Below are 27,391 nucleotides of genomic sequence, written 5' to 3'. Positions count from 1 at the left end.
TATTGGTTCAAAATGTTGACTTCTTAAATATGTTTTAATGTTTTTGACACGTTTAATACGTTTTTGACATGTTTAACACATTTAACACGTTTTTGACATGTTTAACACGTTTTTGACACGTTTAAACACATTTTGACATGTTTAATACATTTTCACACTTAAAACACATTTTCACACGTTTAATATGTGTTTCACATTTTTGGTATGTTTAACACATTTTTGACATTTTTAATACGTTTAACATGTTTTTCACACGTTTTGACAAGTTTAACTCGTTTTTCACGTTTTTGGCACGTTTTTGACATATTTAACACGTTTTTCACACATTTAACTTATTTTTCACGTTTAACATATTTTTCACGTTTTTGGCATGTTTAACACGTTTTTCACATATTTTACACATTTTGACACGTTTAACACGTTTTTCACACATTTTTTACATTTTGGCACGTTTAACACGTTTTGACATGTTTTACATGTTTTCATGTTTTGGCACATTTAACACGTTTTTCACGTTTTGGCACATTTAACACGATTTTGGCACATTTAACACATTTTTGATATTTTTAATATGTTTAACATGTTTTTCACATGTTTTGATAAGTTTAACACATTTTTTTACGTTTTTGGCACGTTTAACACGTTTTTGACATGTTTAACACGTTTTTGACATGTTTAACACGTTTTTGGCACGTTTTACACATTTTTGGCACGTTTAACACATCTTTAACATGTTTAACATATTTTTGGTACGTTTAACACATTTTGACAGGTTTAACACATTTTTGACACGTTTAACACGTTTTCCACGTTTTGACATGTTTAATGTATTTTGGCATATTTAACACATTTTAAACATGCCATAAGTGTGTTAAATTGGCCAAAACGTATTAAACATGTCAAAATGTGGTAAATATGCCAAAATTTATCAAACGTGTTAAACATGCCAAAAATGTATTAAACATACCAAAACGTGCCAAAAACGTGTTTAACGTGCCAAAAACATGATAAACATGTTTAATGTGTTAAAAATGTGTTAAACGTGTAAAAAACGTGTTAAACGTATCAAAAATGTGTTAAACGTGCCAAATAAGTGAAAAACTTGTTAAATGTGCCAAAACGTGAAAATGTGTTAAATGTGTGAAAAATATGTTAAATGTGTCAAACGTGTCAAAAATGTAAACAAACATATGAAATGTGCCAATAATGTGTTAAACGTGTAAAAAACATGATAAACGAGTTTAATGGGTTAAAAACATTTTAAACGTGTTAAAAAACGTGTTAAACGTATCAAAAATGTGTTAAACATACCAAATATGTGAAAAACTTATTAAACGTTCCAAAACGTGTTAAACGTGTCAAAAATGTGTTAAACGTACCAAATATGTGAAAAACTTATTAAACGTGCCAAAACGTGTTAAATGTGTCAAAAATGTGTTAAACGTGTCAAAAATGTAAAAAAACGTGTTAAACATGTCAAAAACGTGTTAAACGTGCCAAAAACGTGTTAAACGTGCCAAAAACATGTTTAATGTGTCAAAAACGTATTAAATGTGTCAAAAATGTGAAAACGTGTTAAACGTGTTAAATGTGCCAAATATGTGAAAAACTTATTAATCGTGCTAAAACGTGCAAAATGTGCCAAAATGTGAAAAACGTGTTAAACATGTCAAAAACGTAAAAATCGTGTAAAGAACGTGAAAAATGTGTTAAATGTGTCAAAAATATGTTAAACGTGCCAAAAACGTGTTAAACGTGCCAAAAACATGTTAAACGTGTTAAATGTGTGAAAAATGTGTTAAAAATGTGTTACGTGACATAAACATGATAAGCATGTTTAATGTGTGAAAAACGTGTTAAATATGTCAAAAACGTGAAAAATGTGTTAATTTGAAATTACAATTCCGACCTAAAAAGATTGGAATTGAGAACTATCAAATTACGTTATATTGAATTTCATTGAAATTTCAATTCCAATTCTTAATATTAAAGTGTCTAACAAACATAAATATTGAAATTGGACACTACAATTCTAATTCCAATGCTAATTCTAAAGTTATCAAACACACCCTAATAGATGTGGTGAACTAAATAGACCGCATTTATAAACTAAAGATAGTGGGTAGTTAACAATATTACCTATAAGATATTGACTATATAGAAAGTTACCACTACTATGCTACTAACAATAATTAGTTTGACAATTTGAAGTTCCCCTCAAATTAGTAAATTTAAGAGTAAATGAGACATAAGATAATGATACAAATAAAAAATAATGATTTTAAGTATATGGTCAAACAATAGGGTTAAATGCAGAGTTTCTCGCGATGATTATTGAAGTCCTCTACGAATGGCAACTAAAGCCTTGGCGGAGGCAACTGAAGATTTGAGATTACATTTATAAATTAAAGTTGTGCATATTTACCACGATTATGTTGATAGTATTAGTAATAACTATTACATATAGGATAACACACAAACTACTTACCACAATTTTCACAATTAATGTTTATTATCAAACATTGTTCGCTTGAACTTTTCAAGGAGCGGAAGATTGTGATTTTGATCGTAGCTATACATAAGAGGAACCATCCTCGCAAAATTCACACAAGATTTGGTAAAGATTGGCGAGAAACGTTTCGAAGAGATGAGGCATTCACGGTTAATGCGTTTCCACTCATCTGAAATCATCCTCATTACATTATTCCTAGCCATCTCTACCGAACATCCATTACGATCCTTCATGAAGCAATCCACATAGGACCCGTCTTCTCCGGTTTGATTCTCGTCCTGCCAATACACATTTCCGAACAAAGCACATGTTAATTATGTTACAATTACCCAGACTATCCACATACTTACCTTGTTGCTTCCTAAATCGTCGCTGAGACGAAGAATAGTGGAAATTGAGAAAATCAAGGGACAATCATTCAATAGATTATTAGCCGCCATTGTTGAGTTGATATCTGTTTCGAGTAGAAAGAAGAGGTGAAGTAACGCGAGAGGCACGCCGGAACTGATAATCCCATTTTTCAAGTAATTTTCTGCGTTAGGTAAGTTCCCGGAAGCAAACCATCTCGATTCTACTAAAAATGCATTGCATAGATTCGACCACTGCAAATAAATTCAAATAATTCAAATTCAAAACAGTGCTCATGCAGTGTGTAATTATGAATGAAATTATATACTAACCGCCTTTCGAAGAATATCCACAGGATTAAAACCTTTTTGATTGAATACTTTGCATGAAAATTCATTGGTGACGTCATCGAGTGCCCTAAAGCAGATTTTCATGCATTCTGGTAATTGTTCTACCATTCTAAAGTCCCATCTGCATGATTATTATTGATGATAAGATTAAACATAATATGAAAATGATGAATGGAGAATGATGGTTCATATATACCTTTCGATGGCTTTTGCAAATAGAGTGAGTTGGTCTAGTGACCCATAAACATCAAAGATGTCATCTATGAGGTAGATAAATGAGACTGCCTTTGTTAATTCAACTCTCTGATCAGAAAACTTAGGGTTGGTAATGGTTGCCATGGACCATAAATACCATTTAGCAGGTTCATCTCTAGCAAACTTCAATTCCTTCGCTAGACCTTTGTCATTCCACCATCTGCCACATAAAAAAAATCTTACTAAAAGTGAACAAAAACGATGTTAGTTTTAATTTGGATAGAGTTGTTGTGACTTGTGAGGCCTTGTTTGATATGAGGTAATTTTTAAAAACTTTGTTTATAAAAAATATGAACACTTTTTTTGTTTGTTTGTTTAGAACACCTTTTTTTTTGTTATGTTTAGAACACCCTCAAATTTCCGGGGCCTTGGTTTGTATTATTGTATATTTTTAATTTTTTTTACTGGAAATGTAATCTTCAATATTAGGTAATTAAGTATTTTACTTGGAGACTTGAAAAACTTCCTTTTGATGCAAAGTCTGGATCATATCAAAATCAAGCCTTGCAAGTTCCTTAACCATATTTTCCCATGATCCATTAAAGCCATTGAAATCCTTAAGGAAGTCATTGGCCATGAACCTAGACAAGCTCTTGTGGTAAGGGTGCTTTAAAGTGTTTCCAACCAATCTTATTTCCCTATGATCATAAAGACTACTCATTGAAGCATTTAAGAACCGAGCACTGAATTCCTCGGCCTCGTCGAGCACTAAATCTTCTGATCCCATATTCATCTGTGATGCCTCGTATAAACCCATAAGTCCTTTGATATCAAGTATCAATTCCTTCTTAAAACTCCCGTCTTTGTTGTTCTTAAATTTCTTAAACGCATCATCTGGTTAAGTCAATAAGAATTAGCCAAAGTCATGAAAGGGTTTATTAGTTCAAATATATAATAAGAAAAGAAAGAAAGAAGATCTACACACATGAGGAGACGTTGAAGCCTTGTTGTCTCAACAGTCTAAAGCGAGTGGAAGCATGGTAAAGACTGTATTCAGTGTATGATCCGCCATGCAAGTTGAAATCAACATAATGACGGTTGCTAAGAATACTTTGAATTTCGTCGTGGAAATGGTAATCGATTCCCAGGCGTTGTAGGGCGTCGATCATAAGCAGACTTTGATCTCGATGGTGTTCTGATGTCATTTTGTCGAGGACTTGTTTGGTTTCCTTTATCAGCTTCTCCATATGCAAGTTGCTTCTGCATCTTTTATTCCTATGATCAGTTGTTGGGTGGTGGTGGTTGTTTTGGCCATGTGAGTTGTTGTTGTTGACGTTGCAGACAGCAGAAACAAGAGTAGTAATCTGGGAGCCAGATTGGCCGATGATCAGCATTTGGTTTTGTAATAGTTTATTTGAAAATGGTTTTCAGGATCAAGTTTAAATGCAATGGAGAAGACAAACCTTGGAGGGGATATTTCAATATTACCAGTACAGTACAGACACTACTTCTGTCACATTTATAAAATTATACCTATACCCAAAGTGAAACATCACCTTCTTAATTTATTGTTTTTTTTTTTCTATATACAGATGTCAGACAATCATCGAACTAACCCTTGGAGGGATGTTATTATTGTAGTGTGTGAAAGAGAGGGGAGAGGGAGATTCTTAAGCCTTTTTTCTTTGAAATTTTTAAAAAACTCATCTAAAATCAGTTTTTCCATCCATCACTTCTCAACAATCACATCATTCATTTCATTAACCAAAATACTAAAATACCCTCTATTTTAAATTATTATTTTTTTTATTTTATTCATATATATCAATACCCTTTAAGTCTTTTTACTAAAAATAATCATCACCTCTTCAAAATCATCACCAATCATTACTTTTTTCCCTCTCTAGATTTTTTCAAAAACCTCAATCCAAACAAGGCCTTAGTCTAGATTGGTATCTATGAGTTTTTAACACAATAATCATTCTGAAGATTGTGTGCAGGGTTATTTTGATAATAAAAATTAAAAAACATAGTTTTTTTTTTCTAATTTAAGTCAAACAAAAGTTTTTTTTTTGGGCAAAGCACATTTAAAATCTAAATAACCCATTCCTTAAACGATCCCCAAATGAAAAACGAAAATAACATTTTGGAACCGACACAAGAAGAATAAAGGAAACATGGGAAAAAACCAAATAAAAAAGGACAAACATAATGAAAGAGAAAGCAGACTGATCATGTCAGATTCTAGATAGGCAATTCCAAGGAGGGTGGGGGCTGAATAGTGATATCGATCAAACTATAAGTCTAGTGCCTTCCGGGAATCAAATCCAAGAAGAAAATATTAAACCGGACTGTCCACATCCATCAATTTTAATTCTTTAACATAATATTTAAACAACTAGAATATAAAATAAAACTTTGGAGACCCATAACTCAATATTATATAGCACATGAACTTATAATCTTAGGCTATGTTTGTTATAAGGTATAAGAATGATAAATTACATTTGTTATTTGGTTGATTATTATTTATATCTATAGGATTATTTAGGTATAATTTATACCTTCAAAAGAATATAATATAGTAACTATTTTTACTAGTTACAAACATGTATAAGGTTTAATATTCCACTTTTATCCTTTAGTTTTATAATTATTAAAATTTTAATTTCTTTATTATATTTAAAATATAATAATAATAAAATATAAATTATAACTATATACTTATTTATATTTAACTATGTTTAATTTTTCAATTTAAATAATAATAATAATAATAATAAATAAGTAATTACTTATTTTTATTTGATTTTTTAATTTTTATATATTTTATTTATCTCTTTAAACAAATTAAAACTCATATTTTGTAAGTATAAAAAATTATATGTGAAAAATTGATATATAGTTAAATATTATAATTATTTTAAGAAACTAATAATTTTAATTAAAAAATAATAGGCATATATAAAATTAATTTATAAAATAAAATTGTATTTATAATTAGTCATATATAAAATTAATTTATAAAATTATGAATAAATGATATATATAATTAATTATATAAATTAGTGATATTATTATTAATTAATACAACTTATATCTATATAATTTATTTTTGAAACTAATTTATAATTATACCATTCTAATTTCAAATATTATTTTATAAAATTATTATTATTAATATTTATTTTATACAAACAATTAATATTATATATATATATATATTCATAATAATACATAAATTTAAAAAATAATTATTAAATATTAATTCATATATAAATAAGTTTTATTTATATAATTATATAATTTAAATTATAAGAAATTATATATAAAATAATACAAATCATATTATTTATATTAAAAATGCATTTATATGAAAATTATATATGATTTTTATATTAATTTTAATATAATTAATAGTACAAAATACCTATAAGATAAATATTAAAATAAAAAAAAATAATTTATATAAATATAAAGGTAAAATAGTCTTTTTAAATATTGTGTTACTTTCTTATACCACTAACTAAATACAAAACAATAAACCTATATAATTTATACATATTTTATACTTCTTACCAAACACTAATAACCTATATAATTTATATCTCGTAATACCTCCTCACAATTTATACCCTATACAATTTATACTTATATAACTAATACCGCGTAACAAACGCTACCATAAGATTATTGATTCGGGTCTTCACTCAGGACCATTTAAACAAAATTAACACAAAGCTTTGAAAACACATAACTCATTATTAGAGCATATGAACTGATCATGTCCTCAGGGTCATTAGTTCGAGTTCATGCCAAAAAAACAAATTAACATAACAATTGTTTCTCCAAATTAACCTTCTCGGGTTCATTCCGAATAAATTAAAAAGAACCAATGAAAATCTTGAGTTTTACTCTTTAAAGTTGTAACGCCAAAAATCGACTCTTACTGAGAAGAGATTTTTGATACTCGTTAGTCGCGTCCCATAACTCATCTTACTCTCGAGTGAGATGAGGAACAAAATGGTAGGTTTGACTAAAGTGAATTTAAAAACGTCGATTTAGACTATTTTTGATTTTTTTAGAGTCGGCACCTAATTACGATTCTAGAAATTAGGAAAGAAAAGTATTTTACGTGTTCAAACGTAATTTAGAGATTTGTTATTGGTTTGGTGTTTTGTTACACATTAGAAATGACTCTCGCGCTATGTCTTACGTGTCTGTCACATTACAGTCTTTACTTTAAACTTTTGATAATTTGAAAAATTATTATTCTACATTTTATTTATTTATCCAATCCTAGGGCATGCGTTTAAAAGTAATTCAAGTCTAAACTTGTGTCTAGTTTTATATCAATCTGTTTCTAGAGCATCCGTTTATGTCATGAGTCATAAATCTAAAAAATAAAAATACTAGTAGCCGGTGACGAGTAGTGAATGCTCGAAACCCAAAATGTATCCAGATGGTATTTTTGAATTAAAACTCGATAATTAATCTTCCAATATATCACTCGGTATCTTTCAAATCCAGATCACTAAGAAAAACCTTTTTCTTCTTTTTTCTCTCCCTTCCTTGGCCGTCCCCTATTGTTGTTTTTATAGGGTTTTTTCGCGGGCTTGTGCTTCGTTATTTTGTCCTATTTGTTGCCGCGTCTCTACGTTTTAGGAGAGCTCGTGATCCTCGTGCCTCGGAAATGCTTAGTGTTTTACTCTAGACAATTTGTCCAACAAATCATAAAACCAATTTTTTTTGAAAGGAGGCTCCTGGTGTCTAGCTTTGTTTGATCCTCATTGGGGAGAGAACACACGTGATGAAGAAAAGGAAAAGGAGAGTCGGTCGTATGTTTGCTTCTTTGGGGTCTGGTCCTTTTTTATCTTGCTTCTTTGGGTCTGGACATCTACACAACAATTTTTTCCCTAAATTGTAAAATAAACACACAAATAAATAAAATAGATAAAATTAAATTGTAATCCACTTGTTTGATTTATTTGTGATATTTTATTTCATTAAAATAGTCAAATTTTAATAAAAGCGTAAAATGCGGGTGTTTATAATAGTCATCTCAAATGATTTATCCTTAGACACGTCCACGAGTTCGTAGGTGTGAACCAGACCCCTACCATTCGATCTAGTGCCACTTATAAAGAGATGGACAATTCTTGCATACATTTTGGAACACTTGCTCAGATGGAGTGGAGGAGAAGTCGTGCTCTGGAAAAAATATTTTTGCTTACATATGTATAGTTAAATTAAATTATATACATCAAAACCAGTACTGACATTAACATTTTACAAAATGAACTTTTTTCAAACCTATGATATTTTAGTTATAACTTTTTGATGATTGAAGTATGTTGAATCATTTTTTTAAACAATATTAAGGTTTGTTCTTAATTTTCTTGTTATTTATGGTGAACTTAAAATTTTTTTAAGGTTTTTTATTGAACATTTTAATGGCAAAGGTAATAATTATGAATAGAATAAAAGTTAAGAACATAAATATTTGATTTATTGTTATTTTGTTTTCTGTTGTCCAATCAAGAAAAAGAAGAAAAAAAAAATTGGGGCATACAAAGTTTTAATAATAATTGAGATGTTTTCTCTCCTCCCTCCACAATTATAACTACTCATTAAAGAAAGAATTACGTGGCAGCAGCTGCATGTTGTATTTTATTTTATTTAAATATATACTTTTGCCTATTGCCCATCCCCGAAGTTTGTTTGTTTACGAAATATGGATATTATATTATATTTAATATATATATATATATATATATATATATAATAATAATAATAATAATAATGCTTAAATCTAAATGACTGAGATGGTCTGTTCCAGACATTTGGTTAATTTGGATTTTAGCTTGAGTGAAAATGGATACTGTCCGCATGGGTTAGTTCAGTTTGAATTCCAAAAAACGATAAAACATTTTGTATTCCTTCTCTCATTTAAATGAAATATATAATAATTTTAACAATAAATTTAAATATATGAAATTCATATTTCAAAATTTATTTAAAAGTAATATTAAAAAATCAGCATTAATAGAACAATGATAATTCATTCATATATAAATATAATCCATCTCAAGAATTAATAAATTTTAAAATAAAAATTTTAACTAAAATATATTAAAATAATAAGTATTAACTAGATATTTTAAAAAATTAATATTATATATACACATAAAAGATTAAAAAAGTTTAAAAATAAAAATTTAATTAAAATATATTACAATAATAAGTATTTATTAGATAATTTATAAAACAAATACCATATATATATAGTTAATAATATATTTTTTTTAATATAAATTATATATATTCAAAATTATAAATATAAATTAACAATATTAGGTTGTCTAGTGTGGTTAAAATATTTATGATACATAATAAAGACCAATGGTTCAAAACCTATTATGCGCAATTTTATGAAAAATTAGTGAATAAATGTGATGGGACAAACTAATGGTATTTTTTTTTTGATAATTTTAGAGATGGCTAATTTCACTGATAAGGTCACAAAATGTGGGGGAATGGTGGGTGAAAAAAATGTGAGGTCATGAGATGATAGGTCGATTGAGATTTCTTTGGTGGTTGGTTTGGTGGAGAGATAAGATGTGTGTGAGGTCACGATATTAGAGGTGAATTGTGATTAGTGATTGGTTTATTGAATTATGGTAAAAGAGTTCATAATAAAGGATTAAAATGTCGGTAATAGGGTATTAAGTAGTCTATCATTATTGTAATACCCAAGATTTAATCACTAGTAAAAAAAGGGCCTTTAGCGACGGTTTTTCCCGAAGGTTTTGTAAACCTCTCCTAAATACTCCCGAGAGGAACAAATCCTTCGGGATTAAAAATAGATTCCGAGTGGGGTGTAAAACCTTCGGGTTTATTCATTATTACCGAAAGTTCTACAAAGAACTTTCGGTTTTTACCTTCCCAAAAAACCCAAAAAAATTCTAAGTGTTGGGTGTGGGTTAATTGCGAAGGTTTTTGTAAAAACCTTCGGTTTTGAAATCCCTTGGTTTTTTAATTACGAAGGTTATACAAAGAACCTTCGGTTTTGAAATCCCTTGGTTTTTTAATTCCGAAAGTTTTACAAAGAACCTTCGGTTTTGCTCATTAAAAAAAAATTCTAAATTTGGTAATGGTTTTTTCCGAAGGTTTATTTGAAAAACCCTCGGTTTTGACTAATATCAAAACCGAAAGTTTTATGAAAACCTTCGGCCTCAACCTCTATAAATACAAACCCTAACCCTTCTCTTTTCATTTCGCTTCTCTCCTTTCTCTCTCTTCCGCCTCCGCCGCCGCCTGCCTCTTCCAAGCCAAGACGCGGGTTCTTCTCTTCAGGTAATTTGTTTGATTTGGTTTTTTTTGTTTTGGTTCTTGAAAGATTTAGATTTATGTTAGTTTACGTTATTTTGTTTGATGAATATATATATATACATATATGATCTGTAGGATATGGGTGATGATTCGACATGGAAGAGACTTCGGCGTACACCGGAGAAACTGCATCCGTGTTACCAGAATCTGATAACACAATCTGAAATTGCGGCACGTGAGGAAGAGGTCAGAAAGATGACGCTGGAAATGGAAGAAATCCGACTAAGGGATGCCGAAAGAGGTCGTTTGCTTAGTGAAATCAAAGCGGACCGGGCCGAAATGTCTCAGAGATTAGAGAATCTCGAACAGGAACTTGTCTTGTTGAGGAGTCGACTGAATCAACCACCCGCTCCTTCCACCCCCTCTAATAATTAATTTGTAGATTTATTATGGATTTTATGACGTACTGTTATGTTTTAATATTTATGAATTGTTGTTATTATGTTTGTTTTGTTTGGTTTAATATGTTTTATTAAATAATTATGTTTTGATTACTTTTCACAAATTTTTAAAAAAAAAACCGCATTGCCAAAACCGAGTGTTTATTTAAAAACCTTCGGTTTTGACCAATATTTTTTTTAAAATTGGGGTAAAAACCGAAGGTTTTCAAATAAACCTTCGGTTTTTGCCTAGCATTAAAAAAATCAGATTTTTTTCTAAGTATGGGAATGGGTAAAAACCGAAGGTTTTCAAATAAACCTTCGGTTTTTGCCTAGCATTAAAAAAATCAGATTTTTTTCTAAGTATGGGAATGGGTAAAAACCGAAGGTTTTCAAATAAACCTTCGGTTTTTGCCTAGCATTAAAAAAATCAAATTTTTTTCTAAGTATGGGAATGGGTAAAAACCGAAGGTTTTCAAATAAACCTTCGGTTTTTGCCTAGCATTAAAAAAATCAGATTTTTTTCTAAGTATGGGAATGGGTAAAAACCGAAGGTTTTCAAATAAACCTTCGGTTTTTGCCTAGCATTAAAAAAATCAGATTTTTTTCTAAGTATGGGAATGGGTAAAAACCGAAGGTTTCAAATAAACCTTCGGTTTTTGCCTAGCATTAAAAAAATCAGATTTTTTTCTAAGTATGGGAATGGGTAAAAACCGAAGGTTTTCAAATAAACCTTCGGTTTTTGCCTAGCATTAAAAAAATCAGATTTTTTTCTAAGTATGGGAATGGGTAAAAACCGAAGGTTTTCAAATAAACCTTCGGTTTTTGCCTAGCATTAAAAAAATCAGATTTTTTTCTAAGTATGGGAATGGGTAAAAACCGAAGGTTTTCAAATAAACCTTCGGTTTTTTCCTAGCATTAAAAAAATCAGATTTTTTTCTAAGTATGGGAATGGGTAAAAACCGAAGGTTTTCAAATAAACCTTCGGTTTTTGCCTAGCATTAAAAAAATCAAATTTTTTTCTAAGTATGGGAATGGGTAAAAACCGAAGGTTTTCAAATAAACCTTCGGTTTATACCCTACTTTAAACCGAGAGGTTTCCTTAAAACTTTCGGTGACACACAAAAAACCGAAAGTTTAACTATTAACTTTCGGTGTTACCAAATCATAATTTGGAAAATTATTTGTTTGATACACTCCAATCTAGGATCTTAATTAATCTAATAAAGTGTGTGTTGTTTTTTAAAAATTAAGATTGTGTTTAATGTTAAAATGTTTATGATTGTGTTTGATTATATAAAGAAGTGTATTTATATGTTTGTGTTTATATATGATGACATGTATGTGTATAAAGTTTGATCATATGGGTGATGTGTTAAGGTATTAAATGTGTTAAATTAATAATGTTCAAATCCATTAGAAGATTAGGAACCAATTAATTTAACAATTTGTGACATAGAAATTACGAGAGTTTAGGGTAAAACTTTCGGAAATACTCATAAAAACCGAGGGTTTTATGATTAACTCTCGGAATTAATATGTCCCAAATTGTTAAATTAATTGGTTTTTTTGGTTATAATCTAGACTCCTAACTAATATTATCAAGTGTGTGTTTTATTTTAAAATTTTAGTTTGTGTTTAATGTTAAAATGTTCAAGAATGTGTTAGATCATAAAGAGAAGTGTATATGAATGTTTATGTAGGATTATTCTATGTATTTGTGTAATGTTTGATCATATGGATTGAGAAATGTTTTAAGGATATCAAATGTGTTAAATTCATGTTGTTCATCGTTATTAGAAAGTGAGAATCCAAATAATTTAACAATTTGTCATTTTCTAAAACCGAAAGTTAAATAAATAACTTTCGGAAATATGCATAAAATACGACAGATTTACTAAAACCTCTCGGTTTTGTGCATTTAATTTTAATAGTGAAAATGTAAACAAATAATCAAAACCGAGAGTTATATGAAAACTCTCGGAATTTAAATATCCAAAAACCGAGAGTTTTCTTATAACACTCGGTTTTGATTATTTTCATAAAACCGAGAGTTAAATGAAAACTCTCGGTTCTTGGATATTTAAATTCCGAGAGTTATGCATAAAACTCTCGGGAATCAACTATTTAATTGAAAAAAAAACCCTTCTTTCTTTCTTCCCCGTTTTTTCTTCTTCGATCCGACTCTCTCTCTCCCGCCGCTTCTCTTCGCCAGCGCCGCTCTCAGCCGACTCCCTCCGCCAAGACGACACCCTTCGATCCTGAAGAAGACGACGCCGCCTTGAAGCCGCCAAGACGTCGCCATCTTGAAGCCGCCACCGGTCGAAGATCTGCCGCGGACACGATTGAAGTTCTGCTGCCGCGCCTCCGCCGCTCTCAGCCGCGCCTCAGCCAGCCTCCGCCGACGATTGAAGGTCAGTTCTTGGATTAGTGTTATATATGTTAGGATTTCAAGTTAATTTATATATATTAGTGTTATATATGTTAGATTTTAGGGTTAGTTTTTAGGATTTGTTAGAATTAGGAATTATTAATCTTATTATTGAATCTGATTGAATCTGTTTGAATGATTGATGTTATATAAGTGAGATTTGGTTTGGATTTGTTGATTTATGTTACATTTTGTTTAATTTAGGATTATGGTTTGATTTTTGTTTCACTTAGTTTAGATTGGTTTGATTTTGGTTGGAATGAGGTTTGATTTTTGTTTGATTTAGTTAAGATTGGTTTGATTGAGGTTTGATTGAGGTTTGATTGAGGTTTGATTGAGGTTTGATTGAGGTTTGATTTTGGATTGATTTATGTTTGATTTTGGTTTGATTAATGTTAACACTAGGTTTATATTGGGTTTGATTGATGTATGGTTAATTGGTTTGATTAATGGTTATTGATTTTGATTTAGGTTCGGTTATTAGGTTTGATTAATGTTAAAAATTTGTTTATATTGAGTTTGGTTTAGGTTTGGTTATTTGGTTTGATTGATAGTTATTGAGATTATGTTAGAATTGAATTGCTTCGATTAAATTTGATTTTGGTTATTAGATTTAGTGTGAAATTGTTTGATTAATGTTGGATTCATGTCGAATTTAAGTTACATTACATGGTTTGATTGTGTCTGATTTTGGATTAGGACCGTCTGTCTCTTGAAGATCGCCGGGGTTATTCCACCTTCAACTGCCTCATCCACCGTCCCCACGCCTCTCCACCGTCGCCGCGCCTCTCCATCTAAAAAAGGTCAGTTTTTAAAGATTTTTATGTTGTTAGGATTATATTGGATTTTAGGTATGAATTAAATTGTTTGAATTATGTATGATTGAAATAGTGTTTGACTAGGTTTGATTAGTTTAAAAAATTGGTTAGATTAATAATGATTGGTTATTTGAATTAGGCCAGATTGAGGACTGCCGTGCCAGATTGGTTGGATTAGGTTAGATTTGGATTGAAATGTTTATGATGAAATAATGTTTGTTTATGTGGAATTTGGTTTGGATAATGTCAGATTAGGTTTGAAATGTATATAAATGACATATTAATGTTTGTTTAGGTGGAATTTGGCTTGGATAATGTTAGATATTGTTGAAATGTATATGAATGAAATAATGTGAAATTAGGTTTGAAATGTATACATTATGTAAGCCTAACTAATTTAGACAAATGTAAGTAATTAATAATGCGGGTTGTTTTCCATTTTATTAGAAATATGGAAGTACCCGATAAAAGCTGGATGACCTTACGTCGAGATCATCCAGAATACGAGGAAGGTGTTGACAAATTCCTCGAGTATGCTGTTAGGAATACATCCCGACAAACCGTGAAATGTCCCTGCGTGAAATGCTTGAACACGCCGTTTATGGAAATAGACGAAGTCAAGACTCACCTCATCGTTTATGGAATAAATATTCATTATGAGTATTGGTATTTTCATGGAGAAAAGAGACGTACTACTCAAGTGGTTAATGAAGATGTCGATGAAGATGCCGATGACTACGATGATGATGACGACGATGATCAGTCGGAGGATGCCGTGCCGGAATTCAACGATCAGACACAGGAGATGAATAATACAGTTAATGAACAGGTCAACGAAGAACGTTATATGCACGAATTTATAAACGATATGTTCCCCAACGTTAATGACGTCCCGAGCAACGATCAACCAGTCGAAGATGCGCAAAGATTTTATAAATTACTTGATGATTCCAAACGACCATTGTATGAAGGTGCTCGAATAACGAAATCATCGGCACTACTGAAACTACTTCACATAAAAAATGTATGTCAATGGACGAATTCTTCGTTCGATATGTTGCTGCGTCTGCTTAAAGACTACATATTACCGATTGACGCTCAATTGCCAAACTCGTACTACGAAAGTAAAAAATTCATTACTGATATCGGGCTTAAATATAACAAGATAGACGCATGTAAGAACAACTGTATGCTATTTTGGAAGGACGACATAAATGAAGATTCGTGTAGAGTTTGCGGTCTTTCAAGATGGAAAGTCGACCAAACAAGTGGGACAGTTCGGGAGAAGCAAAACGGGAAATTCATTCCAAAAAAGGTGTTGAGATATTTCCCTTTAATACCAAGACTGCAAAGACTATACATGTCCTCAAAAACGGCTCCAATGATGAGATGGCATAAAGAAGGAAGAGTTGACAGTGATACGTTGAGACACCCCGCTGATTCCTTAACTTGGAAGACGTTTGATGAAAATTATACAGATTTTGCTTCAGAATCCCGAAACGTAAGACTTGGTTTATCAAGCGATGGATTTCAACCATTTGCAAATGGGAAAAAATCATACAGTGTTTGGCCCGTAATTCTCGTCCCTTATAATGTGTCACCCACGACTTGCATGGATTCTAGCAATTTCATTTTATCTATGTTAATTCCGGGTCCAAAGAGTCCGGGAGATGCAATTGACATATTTCTCCAGCCATTGATCGATGAGTTGCATGAACTGTGGCAAACAGGTGTGAAAACGTTTGATGCACACACTTCGCAATACTTTAACATGCGAGCGGCGTTGTTGTGGACCATTAACGACTTTCCCGCATACGCGAACTTATCAGGCTGGAGTACGAAAGGTAAATTTGCTTGTCCTTGTTGTAACAACGACACGGTATCCCTTCGATTGGTCCATGGTTCCAAACAATGTTACTTGGGTCACAGACGTTTCCTTCCACCGAAGCACAAATACAGAAGGGATAAAGAGTCGTTTGATGGTCGAACTGATTATAGGGATCCCCCTAGATTGTTAACGGGCCAAGAAAGTTATGAACAAGCACGAGACCTAGAAGACATTATTCTTAGTGCGGATATGAGCAAGAGAACCAAGATATATCATGAAACGCGGGGCGACAATTGGAACAAACTTAGCATTTTCTTCCGTCTACCTTATTGGAAATCCCTATTATTGAGACATAATTTGGATGTGATGCATATTGAGAAAAATATCTGTGATAGCGTGCTGGGAACAATAATGAATGTGAAAGAGAAGACTAAGGATGGTCCTAAAGCTCGTAAAGACTTAGAACTCTTGGGCATAAAATCATGGTTACATCCTATAAATGATGAAGGAGTTGTTCATTATCCAGAAGCGCCTTTCACTTTGACATCCGAAAATAAAATACGTCTTTGTAACTTCTTGAAAGATCTCAAGTTGCCTGATGGGTTTTGCTCAAATATCGGGGGTTGTGTAAATTTGGAAGAGAAAAAACTTTCGGGATTAAAAAGTCATGATTGTCACATTTTGTTGGAATACCTAATTCCTTTAGCAACTCGTGGATTGCTTCCAGAGTATGTGTATGATGCGTTAGTAAATTTGTCTCGTTTCTTTCGGTTATTGTGCTTCAAAGAGTTGATTCAAGAGGACCTGGAACAATTGTACATGGATATTACATTGACGCTTTGCAAATTTGAAATGATTTTTCCGCCGTCAATCTTCGACATCATGATGCATCTCCCGGTTCACTTGTCATTTGAGGCTTTGCTTGGAGGACCTGTTCAGTATCGATGGATGTATCCCTTTGAACATTACATGGGTACAATGAAAAGATATTTGCGGAATAATAACCACCCCGAAGCCTCTATAAGCGAGAGCTATCTTGTTAACGAAAGTATTAGCTTATGTGCCAGGTATATGGAGGAACAAGATCAAGAAAATGCACAACCTGAAATCTCGGGGATTTCAATATTTGCATCATTGGAAGACCTATCCAACGGAAAAGTATACAACTTGGATTATATAGATCGAGTGACAGCTCATTCTTACATTTTGAAAAATTGTCCCGAAGCAGAACCTTTTTACATGTAAGTTTCAAAGTTGCTGTTACTAATTAGCATTAAAGAGTGTTACTAATTAGCATTCGATCTATTTGTAGAGATTATAACAACGAGTCCAGTGGAGAAACGTTTGCCGCATATTTCAAGCATCGAGTGAGTAAATTACAAACCATATATCCTAACTCTTCTTATTTATATTAACAACTACATTTCGGATACATATATAGGTCGCCCATTTAGCAGAAAGTAACGACATATCAAGAGACCTCAAGATCTTAGGAGAAGGTCCAAGTATCTACTCGTCTATGTATGTTTGGTGTAAAGTAAATGGATTCAAATTCTGTACAGAAAAACACGACGAAGGTTTGACAACTCAAAATAGTGGGGTGGTTGTTGAGGGATACAACGGATCTGAAACTATGTCATACTACGGAGTTTTGACGGATATAATCGAATTACAATACTATTCTCACAAACGAGTTGTTTTATTCAAGTGTAAGTGGTTTGATACACACTCGGGGGAACTAGGAGTGAAAGTGGATAAATATGGCTTCGTTAGTGTAAATGTAAACCGAATATTGAAAACGCAAAGTCAAGACCCGTATATATTGGCGAGTCAAGCAAAACAAGTATTCTACGCCCCTGATATGTCAGCCCGACCCGGTTGGAAGATTGTGACACAAATAAAACCGCGGTTTACAAACATATAGTTCATATTAATTAATTAGGTAGATTTAATTATGTTTTTAACTTTATATTCATTTTTCTTACTACTTTATTTCAAGTATTCACTCATTTTTATTAATGGTGTGAATTAAGAATGTCTGAAGGTCCTAAAACAGTTTGGAAGAGTATGAGGAAGACACCCAAGAAATTGGATAAGAGTTACCAAAACCTACTTGCCCAATCCGAGGCGTTAAAGCAACGAGGATCGTCTTCGAGAGACCAACCAGCGATTCCTGTGGTCCCGATAGCTACTGCGCCTCCCCGAACATACGAGAGTGAAGACGATATTGATGACATCGCAGAGTATATAGAGAGCACATTCGCTGCTGATAACCTGCCTAGCGCTGAGGCTGAAGACGAGGGTCTTGAGGAGCCTATCGAGGAGCAGGGTGACGAGGAGGAGCACGGGACCACTCCCGACCCATCATCGACAGGTATTTCGTTTACAAATTAGTTAGTGTTTCAATTGATTGACATATTTAATTAAGATTTTGATAATTTTGAAGAATCTTCTGCCCGCAAGAGACGGGGGAAGAACAAGAATATTGCGCTGTCTAAGAGGCAAGCGGGGACGAGGATCCCTCTAACGTTTAGAGACAAGGATGGGAGGCCAGGCGGTACAGACGTGGGAAGGACACGTTGGTCTAGACATGTGGGGTCGATTATCCGGAGCCCTGCAGCCGTCTCACACCGTCTTCTCAAGTGGAAGGCTTTAAGTGCAGACCAATTGGATTCACTGTGGACTGCTATCAAGGTTAATAATCCTTACTTGATTAAACATTACGTTATTAAATAATTATTTTTCACATTTGGATGTTATTTTTTTCAGGATCCGTTCGAAGCGACTAATGGTGACATTGACTCTTTTCGAACGAGGGGGTTGGGACACGCCAATCAGATATGGGATAGATGGCGGTCGGATTTGAACACGAATTATATCCGCGTCCACAACGGAGACGAGGCGGCGGTACTGGCTAATCCTCCACCGGACTACGATAGAGACGATTGGGAATTCGTGTGTCGCAACCATTTCTTCACAGAAACGTTTAAGGTAAGGTTTCATAATTCAAATAAGAGTTGATATTAATTAATCTAACTTCATTTGTTATTTCAAATACAGAGACACAGTACTACAAATATGAAGAATCGGAAGAAGCTGAAATTCCCACATCGAACGGGAAGTAGACCGTTTGCACAAATTGAAGACGAGTTGGTAAGTAAATTATTTGTAATAACTTAATATAAAGATTGTTATTAATTATATAAATCATTTATTTCAACAGGCGATTGAAATGGGACGGCCACCGTCTGTAATTGAAGTATTCAAGAGGACCCGTACACCAAAACCGACACAAGAAAACCCAACACCCGTCCCGGACGAACACGTGCAAGAGAAAATTGTAAGTGAATTGAATATGCCTAGTTTTTTATTATATAAATGATATTTTATTTGAATTGTGCAGGCTGAGATGGAGGAGGTTGTTAGTAACGAACCCGGAATATCGGATTTTGAATTGACGGAGAGGGTGTTCGGACAACAAAAACACGGGGTAGTGTTCGGAATGGGATCAGGCGTCCGGCCCACACAATTTCGTGATGATCGTCGGAGTGGAAACAGTTCACAGCGAAACAATGAGCGCTTGTTAGAAGAGAATCAAATAATGAAGCTCAAGCTGGAGGAACTGGAGAAGAGAGATGAAGAAAGAAGGCAGAAAATGGATGAATTGCAATTGGAAAAGCAAGAAATTGTGGAAAGAATGGAGAGGGAGAAGGCAGAGATGAACGAGAGAATGGAGAGGGAGAAGGCAGAGATGAACGCGAGAATGGAGAGAGTCGAATTATATATGAGGCAACAACCACCTCCTCCCCCCACAAGCTAAGGTTGTTTCGTTTATGAACATGTTTTCAGTATAGTAGTTGAACTTATAACAAATTGTTCGGAATATTTGTTTGGTTTCGAATTTTGTAATGTTCACGATCAATTAATGTGATCGTTTATTGTATGCTGCATTTCTTTTATCATTAATATATTGGTTTGGCTGAACAGGTTTTGGTTAGGTTTTGGTTGCGAGCAAAATAATTCGCACATTTTTAAAAATTTAGGGGAAAAAACCGAAAGTAATATTGAAATCTCTCGGTTTTTCTCTTTTTCGAAAAAACGAGAGATATTAGAAAACTCTCGGTTTTTAGACAAAGAGAAAACCGAGAGTTATATGACAAACCTTCGGTTTTTATCCTAAAGAGAAAATCCGAGAGTTTTAATATAACTTTCGGTTTTCCTATTCGGGTAAAAACCGAGAGTTTTGTAAATAACTTTCGGTTTTCTTGAAAAGGAGAAAACCGAGGGTTTTGCAAAGAACTCTCGGTTTTACAAGAAGAGGAAAACCGAGAGTTATTTACAAAACTTTCGGTTTTAACCGAAGAGGAAAACCGAAAGTTTTGTATATAACTCTCGGTTTTCCTCTTCGGGTAAAACCGAAAGTTCTTTGCAAAACCCTCGGTTTTTCCACACAGAGAAAAACCGAAAGTTATTTGTAAAAAGAAGAAAACCGAAAGGTCTATATACAACCCTCGGTTTTTCCACAAAAGACAAAAACCGAAAGGTCTGTATAAAACCCTCGGTTTTTCCAAAAAAGAAAAACCGAAAGTTCTTGTAAAACCTTCGGTTTTTTCAAAAAGAGAAAAATACGAAAGTTTTCATATAACTCTCGGTTTTTCTCTTTATGGAAGTCCCGAGAGTGTCAATAGCGAGGGATGGCGAGGGTTACTAAAACCTTCGGTAAGGTGTCTTCACCGAAAGTTATAGGGTCAAAACCGAGAGTTTTAACTCTCGGTTTTGACCCTTTTTTCACCAGTGAATATTATTAAATTGTAAATGAGGAATTAACATTTTGGAGTAAAAGTTGAAGTTGAGATAAAAAGGGGTTGAATACTAATAATATTAAGTAGAATTAAGGAGGTGACAATTATTTATGTGTCACTTGATAGTCATGCAAAGAAAGATGGGTGCATGGTCTTTAACCCATTTCTCTTTTTTTGTTAGGATTATCTTCTCATCTATTTTTCTTGTTCTTAAACCAATAGCCCTCTCCATCTCCATTTGAATTGAATTTCTCTGTATCTTCTTCAAAGTTGAAGTCTACACGGTAAGTTACAACGGGAGGAAGCACCCAACATCGCTAAGGGAATTTTAGGTAAGTGAATGTATATATATTTGGCCTTTAAGGCTCTACATTCAAAAGTACCAAGGTTGATTTGGTCGAGGTAAGTGACGAGTAGTTTTAACGTTAGGTGATTCTTATGTTGTGGCTATGTAATGTAAATACAGATGTGTTATATTAGTATGTGTAAAACCATTAAGTGTGGGTAAGAATTAGTTGATGCATGTTAGGTTCCTTCCACTTAATGGATGCATGTTATGCTTCTTCCACTTAGTGAATGCATGTTATGTATTTTCCTTAGTCGGATGCACATTATGTTATTTATTGTATACTTTTTCCGAAACCTCTTAACCTATGTTAAGTAAAAAGTAAATTAAATAATATAGATGTTATCATGATTCATTATGCACAAATATATAGTTGCATTTACATCGCTTACTTAGCATTAGGCTAATAGTTCAACTTTTGTTGTAGGTGAGATTGCTAAATCGCATTCTGATGTTTAAGTGCATTCAAAGATAAGTGATCATTAGGTGATTTTGTGCTTAGAAAGGCCTATAGACCTGTATAGTACGTCAAGTAAAGTATTTTGGTAATTGTCATAGTAATTGACAACTAGATGTAGTAAAGATATTTTGTGATTAGATTTTGTAAGAAAATAAACAATTTTGCTATGTTATGTTGTGGAAAAATTGTAAGGCAATTGGAAGTGTAAATTATGGGAAGTTTGAATGCTTTTACTTTTTCTTCTTGAAAAAATTAGAAGTTAAGAATGAAAAGATATGGCAAGAACAAGAATGTTTTAAAAACCATTTCTTTTACAAGTAATACTTACCAAACCTACATGTTTCTTTAAAAATCTTTTTATACTAAATGTCGAGTCACGTGACGATCTTTGGGTCGTTACAATTATTCCTTAAGATAAGAGCCAAATGGATGACTAACAACTTCAAGTAAGCTCTCCGGATCGATCTATCATTACTAACAAAATAAAAAGGATGGGTCATGATTATGGGGCGTCATGCTACCTCTCCTTTAATTCCCAAAAATCAAAATAAAAAGGTGTAATTTATTTGATTTCTAATAAGAAGAAATTTGTTTTTCTTAATGGAAGAAGCATATGATATATTTCCCATTTCATATGAGTTGGTGAGGACTACACAAATACAGAGGCAAGATGCAATGTCAATCTTGATAGCTAGAAAGCTTATGACATGGTGAGATGGGACAATTTTCATGGTGCTCCAAAGTGATAATGGTGGTTAGAAATATAAGAATATATGAATTGAGATGTGCATTTGACAGAAATATGAGATTTATGAGATGAGAGATTGTTTGGATTGTGGAGGTTTTTCAAAGTGGAGGTAAGCTGTCATGATAATGATATGAGATGAGTTTTGGTGCAAAATACTCGAAATGAGGTCAATGAGAAACAAAGTATATTGATGGTTAAATATGTGATGATGATGACAACGATTATAAAGATGCGAGTATCTTATATTTAAATTTTGATATGTTGTATTTTATATTCAATTTTTCATGATATGACAATTTTTTTAAAGTAAAAATTCTTTAGAGTTATATTAAAACTGAGATGGTTTATTTTTAAACCTTTTTAGATAGACGATTACAAGACTAATGAAAACGATAATGATAATGATAATGATAGAGACGAAAATGTAAAATTTATTAATCCTTGCAACACAAGGGCATTATGATAGTATATATATAATAATTAATTTGAATTGTCTTGGTTTGTCGGGTTGAGAGTTGTTCTTAATTTAGATATATATGTGAGAGTAAATGTATACTTGGATTGGATCGTGGATTGACCCCCCGCCCATAAACTTGAAATTGTTAAAAATAAAATTAAAAATGTTATATGTATGTTTCGAAGTTGCAACATAACAAAATAATTACAACATTTTAACCAACTAGGGTAATAAGACTTTATAATTTAAATTCAACACTAAATTTGATAAACGTGCGACATTCCTAACAATATAAGTTAAATTCTGTAACTAACTAATATATATATATATAATGCTTAATTTTAATTTGTTTGGTTTGTCTAATCGAGAGTTGTGGATAATTTGGATATATATATGAGAGTAAATGTATATTTGAGTCGGATCGTGGGTTCACCTGCCTATAATTTTGAAATGGTTAAAAAAAATTAAAATGCTATATGTATTTTTCGAACTTGTTCTATATATAAAATAATGCTTAATTTTATTTTTTTTGGTTTGTCGGTCGAGAACTATGATTAATTTGGATATATATGTGAGAGTAAATGTATACTTGAGTCGGATCGTGGGTTGACCCGCTCATAAACTTAAAACGGTCAAAACTAAAATAAAAAATGCTATATGTATTTTTTGAATTTGCAGCTTAACAAAATAAATACAACCTTTAACCAACTAGGCTAATAAGCCTTTATATTTTAAATTTAACACAAAATTTGATGAACGAGCGACATTTCTAATAATATAAGTTTAACTTTGTAACTAACTAATATATATAATAATAATACTTAATTTGAATTTACTTGGTTTGTCATGTCAAGAGTTGTGGTTAATTTGGATATATATGTTAGAGTAAATTGATACTTGGGTCGGATTGTGGGTTAACCCTCCCATAAACTTAAAACGATTAAAAATAAAAATAAAAATGCTATATGTATGTTTCGAACTTGCAACATAACAAAACAAGTATAGCTCTTCAATCAAGTGTGTTTGGGATGTGGTTTTCTGAGGGATAAAAGGCCGATAAAAAATGATAGTGGTTAAAAAATATGAATCAAGTATTTGATTAACCAAAGTCTGAGGTCACAAGGTTAAATATCAATTGATATTGGTGGTTAGTTTGCCTAGGGATAATGAACGTGTGATTAGAATGTGGTTTACCGAGGGATAAGAGGCATGTAACAAAGTAGCATGAGGTCACAAGATTAGTGGTCGATTGAGATTAGTGGTTGGTTTGTTGAAGGAAAAGAGGCGTGTGAAAGTGTGATTGAGATTGGTTGTTGGTTTGCCAATGGATGAGAGACATGTGAAAATGTGAATAAGATTGGTGGTTTGTTTACCAAGGAATAAGAGATGTGTGAAAATATTATTGGTGTTAGTGATTAGTTTAACGAGGGATAAGAGACGTGTGAAAGTGTGATTGAGTTTGATGGTTGGTTTGTCAAGGGATAACAATTGCTAACATCGGTTTGTCGAGGGATAAAAAACTTGTGAAAGTGTGATTGAGATGTGGTTTGCCAAGGGATTCTTTGTTTTTTGAAAAAAAATGATGACCAGTGACAAAGGATCATGAGGTGATGAGATTAGAGGTCGATTGAGATTGGTGGTTGGTCAGTAACAAAGGATCGTAAAGTCACAAGATTATAGGTCAATTGTGATTGGTGGTTTGTTTGCCGAGGGATTAGAGGAATATAAGTGTGAAAGTGTGATTTTACAAGATGAGAGGTTGATTGTGATTGAAAATTGGTTTATCGATGAATTAGAGACCGATAACACTAGAATTGGTTATTAGTTTTATGAGGCTTAAGAGGTCGATTCAGGTCGTTGGTTGGTTTACTGAGAGATAGAAGATGCGTGTGAAAGTGTGATTGAGATTGGTGGTTAGTTTGTCGATGGATAAGAGACGTGTGAAAATGTGATATCACGAGATAGAGAGGTTTATTAGGATTGGTGGTTGGTTTGGAAAAGATAAGAGGCGTGTGAAAGTAATGAGAGGTCAATTGAAAATGGTGGTTGGTTTACCGAAGGATAAGAGGCCAATAATAAATGATCATAAGGTCACAAGATTAGAGGTCAAATGTGATTGGTAGTTGGTTTGTCAAGTGATTAGAAGCATGTGAAAGTATGAGGTCACGAAATGAGAGGTCAATGCAATTAGTGGCTAATTTACCAAGGAATAAGAAGTCGATAAGATTGAGATTGGTGGTTGATTTGATGAGGGATAAAAATCGGTAAGAAATGATCGTAAGATCATGATATTAGAGGTTGATTGTGATTGATGGTTAAAATTATATGTGAATGAGATGTTCATTAACCGAAGTGTGAGGTCACAATATTAGAGATCGATTGAGATTGATGGTTAATTTATCGAGGATTAAGAGGCATCTAAAAGTGCAAGGTCAAGAGATGGAGAGGTCAATTGTGATTTTGGTGATTGGTTTGGCGAGGGATGAGGACGTGTTAAAGTGTGTGAGGTCATAATATTAGTAATGATAGTTTTCCATTGGGGAAAAGAATATTGGTGGTTACATGTGTGATTGAGATGGTTGGTTGACTAAAGTGTGAAAATGAGATCACGAGATGAGAGGTTGATTGGATTGGTAGTTAGTTTGTTAAAGTGAGCGTAAAGAGGTCACGGTAATGATATTAGATGGTTGAGGTACAAAATAATCAAAGTGAGGTCACGAGATTAGTAATGAGATGTTAATTGGGGAATAAAAAATATTAGTGATTAAATATATGAATAAGTTTCTTGATTTACCGAAGAAGTGAGGTAAAGAGGTTGGTGATATGATGAGATGGTTAGTTTGCCAAAATTAATGGTAAAAGATGTTGGTATTGTTAAGATGGTTGAGTACAAAAGTGAAGTCATGAGATTTAAATATGAAAGGTCTATTATGTAAGAAAGGATATCTTTGGCTAATCGAGTAATGAGAGTAAGAAGTTAAAGAGGAAGTGGTTGGTGCTTATGAGAAAAAAGTTAATTGAATACCTTTTTATAAAATTTGTTATATTTTTTTTATGAATAACAATAAAAACAATGCATGAGAGGAGGAAAACAGTCATTAGGTTATTCCAACCATTAATGCCCCCTCATGTTCAGACTATAAATGTTGACGACGAAGCGGATAATGAAAGCGATGAAAACGTTGATGATGGCAACCACAAAGATGTGAGTATTATTTATTTCAACTTTGTAAATGTTATTTTTATTTATCCTTGCAAAGCAAGGGCATTATGCTAGTTATATATAATTTTTGTTTTTTTCGAACACTTTATTCTGAGATTAATGTTCTTGAATCACTAATTTTCATTCATGATGTGTCCGATGAGGAATTAGTGGGCTGTGAGGAAAATTATGATGTCAATGAGAATATTCAAGGAGAATTCTCAGCACATAATATGACGATGGATGGAAAGAAATCTCTAGGAAGGAGGTCATTGAATTAAAGACTGAAGTGTGGCCCAATGTGCATGAGATTCCACCCATCCCGTATAATTTTCACCCAAGTCCTTCTTCATAAAAAACTATCAACATTGTCAGTTGAAGAAGCTAAATGATCTACCGCAAAGTTCTATGCAAGTAGGAAAGCGTGTCTCAAAGCCGATAAAAAGTTATTTCGACTTAGATTTATCAATGATTGGAAAAATTATTGCTTGAAATGTTTATGGGTTAAATGATGGTGTGAAGAGAGATATCATTAAGCCACTAATGAGAACCCTTGGTTATGGCATATACTATTTTAGTGAAATTCAGAAGATTGATTAGTGGATCGTCAATGATCTATGTAATTGGCGGTTGTGTGGTTGAGAGACTCTTGATTTTATTGGGGCGTCGGATGGAATTCATATTGCATGGAATGAAGACATGTATAAGAAATTGAATGTTAATTTGGGTAGATACTCGGTTAATGTTCAATTAAGAAATTGGGAAGATAATTTTAAATGGATAATTTATATATGTAGTTTATGGACCAATTTTTTCATAATTTAAAAACAGAGTTCTTTAATGAGATGAAGAACTTGGCTAGTCTTTGAGAATTACCAATTCTTTTTGCGGGCGACATGAACGAAATTAGATTCTCGTCTGAAAGAAAATGAGTCAATAAACATAGTATCTTAATGCAAAAATTCTCTTAGACAATTTAAAAACTTGAACTTGTCGATTTGTCTTTGGATGGTGGCTAATTCACCTTTAGAAGAGGTAATGTAAATGCGATTCACGTTCATTCTTGTATCGACAAATTTATAATTAGTGAATCAATTTTTCGAGGGTTTTTTATTAATACAT

At 32.5% G+C, this 27,391-nt stretch overlaps 1 protein-coding gene across 1 annotated transcript; it reads right to left on the bottom strand.

The window, feature by feature from the left end:
• Positions 1-2,502: 2,502 nt before the first annotated feature.
• On the bottom strand, positions 2,503-4,831 carry LOC124912361 ((3S,6E)-nerolidol synthase 1-like). Its single transcript, XM_047452970.1, has 6 exons — positions 4,391-4,831; positions 3,912-4,299; positions 3,407-3,625; positions 3,193-3,331; positions 2,863-3,114; positions 2,503-2,790 (listed from the first exon to the last, which is right to left on the bottom strand). The coding sequence occupies exons 1-6, from the start codon at positions 4,797-4,799 to the stop codon at positions 2,503-2,505; spliced, it is 1,695 nt and encodes a 564-aa protein (XP_047308926.1). The 5' UTR covers positions 4,800-4,831.
• Positions 4,832-27,391: the final 22,560 nt, after the last annotated feature.

This window comes from Impatiens glandulifera, chromosome 8 (genome assembly GCF_907164915.1).
Source record: "Impatiens glandulifera chromosome 8, dImpGla2.1, whole genome shotgun sequence".
In the NCBI taxonomy this organism is placed as follows: domain Eukaryota; kingdom Viridiplantae; phylum Streptophyta; class Magnoliopsida; order Ericales; family Balsaminaceae; genus Impatiens; species Impatiens glandulifera.
This window is presented reverse-complemented; position numbering and strand designations above follow the sequence as displayed.

Excerpts from the sequence above, each read along its gene's own strand:
- LOC124912361 (XM_047452970.1), bottom strand. The coding sequence starts at position 4,799 with ATGCTGATCATCGGCCAATCTGGCTCCCAGATTACTACTCTTGTTTCT. Across the intron at positions 4,300-4,390 it reads AGGCTTCAACGTCTCCTCAT|ATGATGCGTTTAAGAAATTT; the intron begins GTGTGTAGATCT and ends TGACTTAACCAG. Across the intron at positions 3,332-3,406 it reads TTTGCAAAAGCCATCGAAAG|ATGGGACTTTAGAATGGTAG; the intron begins GTATATATGAAC and ends ATAATCATGCAG.